General features: G+C 72.0%; 1 protein-coding gene across 1 annotated transcript; it reads right to left on the bottom strand.

Annotated features, from left to right (window-relative positions):
• EMIHUDRAFT_116373 (hypothetical protein) lies at nt 1-2,170 on the bottom strand (the record flags this gene model as incomplete). The annotated part of the gene is made up of 5 exons (XM_005775882.1): nt 1-375; nt 522-547; nt 618-1,011; nt 1,236-1,358; nt 1,523-2,170. 5 exons carry the CDS (start codon nt 2,168-2,170, stop codon nt 1-3), a joined length of 1,566 nt encoding a protein of 521 aa, XP_005775939.1.
• Between the last annotated feature and the right edge of the window lie 931 nt (nt 2,171-3,101).

The raw sequence follows: 3,101 nt of genomic DNA, 5'->3' as shown, positions 1-3,101 counted from the left end.
TCATCCGGCACCGCCGGCGTCCAGCTCTCGCAGCAGGTCAGACGGCCGCAGGCTCTCCCCCGCCGCCCACGCGTCGTCCTCGTCGCCCTCGTCACCAGAGGCGTCGCCGCCGCCGGCCTCCCGCCGGGCGGCGGCTCGCAGCTGCGCCAGCAGCGGCCGCGTGAGCATGCCGTGGTAGAGGGCGGCGTTCATGCCTCCGGTCACGGGCCAGTGGAGGCCGTTGGCGGCGAAGTGGAGGCAGCCAGAGTCAAAGACGCCGAGGTCGCCTGGCTCGAGCGCCACCGCCGTCACCGCCTCGTCGAGCAAGAGCGCCCGCTGCGCGTCGTCGAGAGGGCGGTCCACCGGCACGCGCGTCGCGAGCAGCTCGGCCTGCGCCTACAGCTCCAGGCCCCTCTCCGCCTGAGCCGGCGGCGACGGGCGCCGCCGCTGCGATGCCTCGGCCGCGCCTCGGCGGCGTCCAGCTGGGTGTAGTCGGCGGCGTGCAGCGCGGCGAGGCGCGGCGTGGCCTCGCGCGTCGCTACTCCGAGCAGCTTGAGCCCAGTCAGGCCTGCGCAGGGGACGCCACGCGAGAGTGAGGGCGAGGGGCGGAGCGTCTCTCCGGCGGCGTCCGTGAGAACCGTGCGCAAACTCGAGCTGCGGGCAGATGTCGACATGCGCAGCCGTGAGGGAGCCCGCGTCGCCCACAAACAGCCTCGCCTCCTCCTCCGACCACAACACGCCGCCCTCGCCGCCGCCGCCCTCGCCGCCGCCTCTCTCGCCGCCGCCGCCTCTCTCGTCGCCGCCGCCTCCCTCGCCGCCGCCGCCTCCGCCCTCCTCGCACAGCCGAGCCAGCTCCTCTCCCAGCTCGAGCCTCGCCGGCCCCGCCATCCCCTCGGCGGTGGCGAGAGCGCGCAGCGCCGGCACTGCGGGCAGCTCGACCGCGTAGAGCCGCGCGGCGGGCACGGCGGTGTCGAACACGACGGTGAGGCTGCCGCCCCGCGCGCGCCTCGCGTCAACCTCTGCGAGAATCGCCTGGGAGCGAGGCGCGGAGCCGCCCGGGTGGCGACGGGCGGCCGATGCCTCGAGAGGAGTGGGCGGGGCACCAGCGGGAGGGGTCTAGGAGGGGTATAAGAGGTGTGTCTAGGAGGTGTCTAGGAAGTGTCTAGGAGCGCCTCGAAGGAGAGGGCGGGGGCGCCTCCCCGCATCAAGAGCATGTCCGGCCCCTCGAGGCGGTGGAAGAGCATGCCGGCCCTCACCCCGGCTTCGTCGGCAACGCCTCCCTCCTCCACCTCGCCAACCTCCGCACCGAGGCCAGCCGAGGCTGCGCCCGCCGCCTCGCCGGACGGCTGCAGCGGGCCGAGCGAGAGGCCGAGCGGCGCCTGCAGGACGGCTCAGGAGCAGAGTCAGAGAAGGGTCGGGCCGCAGCGGTTCCGCACCGCCTCTGCTCCTCGGCCGGAAAGTCGACGCGCAGCGTGCCCTTGCCGATCGCCTCGCGGCAGCCTGCCGCAACATCATCGCCGATCTGCGCCAGCTCGCCGCTCACATACTCGCCTACCAGCCGCCCCGCTCCACCCCACACGTCGTCGCCGCCGCTGGCGCTGCTGCCGCCAGCCGCCCGCTCGGCGCGAATCGCGCGCTGCAGAACCTCAGCAAAGGCGACATCAGCGACGTCGCAGCGGCCCGCCCGGAGCGAGACGGCGGTCCGTCGCGTAACGGCTGCCGCAGCCTGCAGGCCGGAGAGGCCAAGCGCCGCGCCGCCGCCCGGAAAGAGGAGCGGCGTTGGAATCGGCTCCGCGCCGCCGAGCGCCTCGAGGAACCAGCCGGCGTCCAGCGCGACTGTGCCGCGGCCGGCGACCCGGCGGCGGGCGAGGCGGTCGCGCAGGCGGGCCGGCCAGTGCGGCGCAGCAGCGGCGAGTCTCTCCTCGGCGCCAGGCTGCGGGCGGAAGGCGAGATCGAAAATCTGCTCGGGAGAGCCGAGCTCGAGCGGCGGCTCGTCATCGGAGCCGTCTCGCAGAGACCAGTCCGAGTCCGCAACGTGGTGCAGCGTGCAGCGCCGGCCGCCGGAGGTCACGTGGTAGAACTCGCTGTCGCCGTCGAGCTCGAGCGCAAGAAGCCCGACGGAGCGGCCGCAGGGCGCGGCGACGAATGGACCCTCGCAGAGCAGAGACGGAGGTGGCGTCCGCCGGGCCATAAAGTGGGAGGGCGGAGCGCAGAGCGAGGAGACGAGCATGCCGCCACGGCTTCAAGCGGGGCCAGCGTGGAGGGTGCTGAGGCTTCGCGCAGACTCCGCTTTCTTTCTTTTTCCCGAGGACGACTGTTCAAAAGGGCCGGGCCGGGTCGAACCTGTGTGCTGTGCGAGGAATTCTTTTTCCTGTATTGCGCCTCGTCTCTGCGCAAGAGCCTCTCCGGCTTGCCCGCCTCCGACTGTGGGCGGCCGGCGGTCGGCTCTCTCTCCCGCGCCTTCTTTCTCGACCGCGTGATCGGACGCTGGAGATCGTCGCCCCGCCGCGGATCCAAGATGCATTGGAGGACACCGCACACAAAAGGTGCGCTGCAAGGCTTTGGCGTGTCGTTCGTTTGTTGCACTTGCACGTGCACGCACGCGCGCGCGCGTCGAACCTGCCAAAAGAGAAAGTGGCGCTCGAACGAGCTGTGTGCAGCTCACGCTGCCAATTGGCAGACAATGGAGCAGACCTGAAATCTCACCCTATACTCGCCCTCGTGCAGGCTCGCGCCGCTGCGCAGGAGGGAGAGAGTGCGGGTGGCGGTGAGGCTCTCGATGTGCGCGAGCGGCGTCCAGCCGCGGCTGGCGACCAGCCAGGCGGCGAGGTCGGCGTGGCCGCGGCTGTGTGCGACCGCCTCGGGCGTGGCGCCGTAGGAGGAGAGGAGCTTGGCGACCTCGAGGGGGCCCTGCTTGCACGCGATGTACAGCGGCGTGGCGCCGTTCTGCATGGCGTCGTCGATCGCCGCGCCGCCGCCAACTCCCGCGGCGCCGCCGCTCGAGGCGAGCGATAGCACGCCGGCGCCGAGCTCCTATCTAAGATCTTGTCTTTGTTTAGAGCTGCCGCGTCGCTAGAGGCTAGGGCCTGAGAAGAGGATTGTACTCACACCTCTACCGCGGC

The sequence above is a fragment of the Emiliania huxleyi genome (assembly GCF_000372725.1).
Source record: "Emiliania huxleyi CCMP1516 unplaced genomic scaffold EMIHUscaffold_290, whole genome shotgun sequence".
Classification (NCBI taxonomy): domain Eukaryota; phylum Haptophyta; order Isochrysidales; family Noelaerhabdaceae; genus Emiliania; species Emiliania huxleyi.
This window is presented reverse-complemented; position numbering and strand designations above follow the sequence as displayed.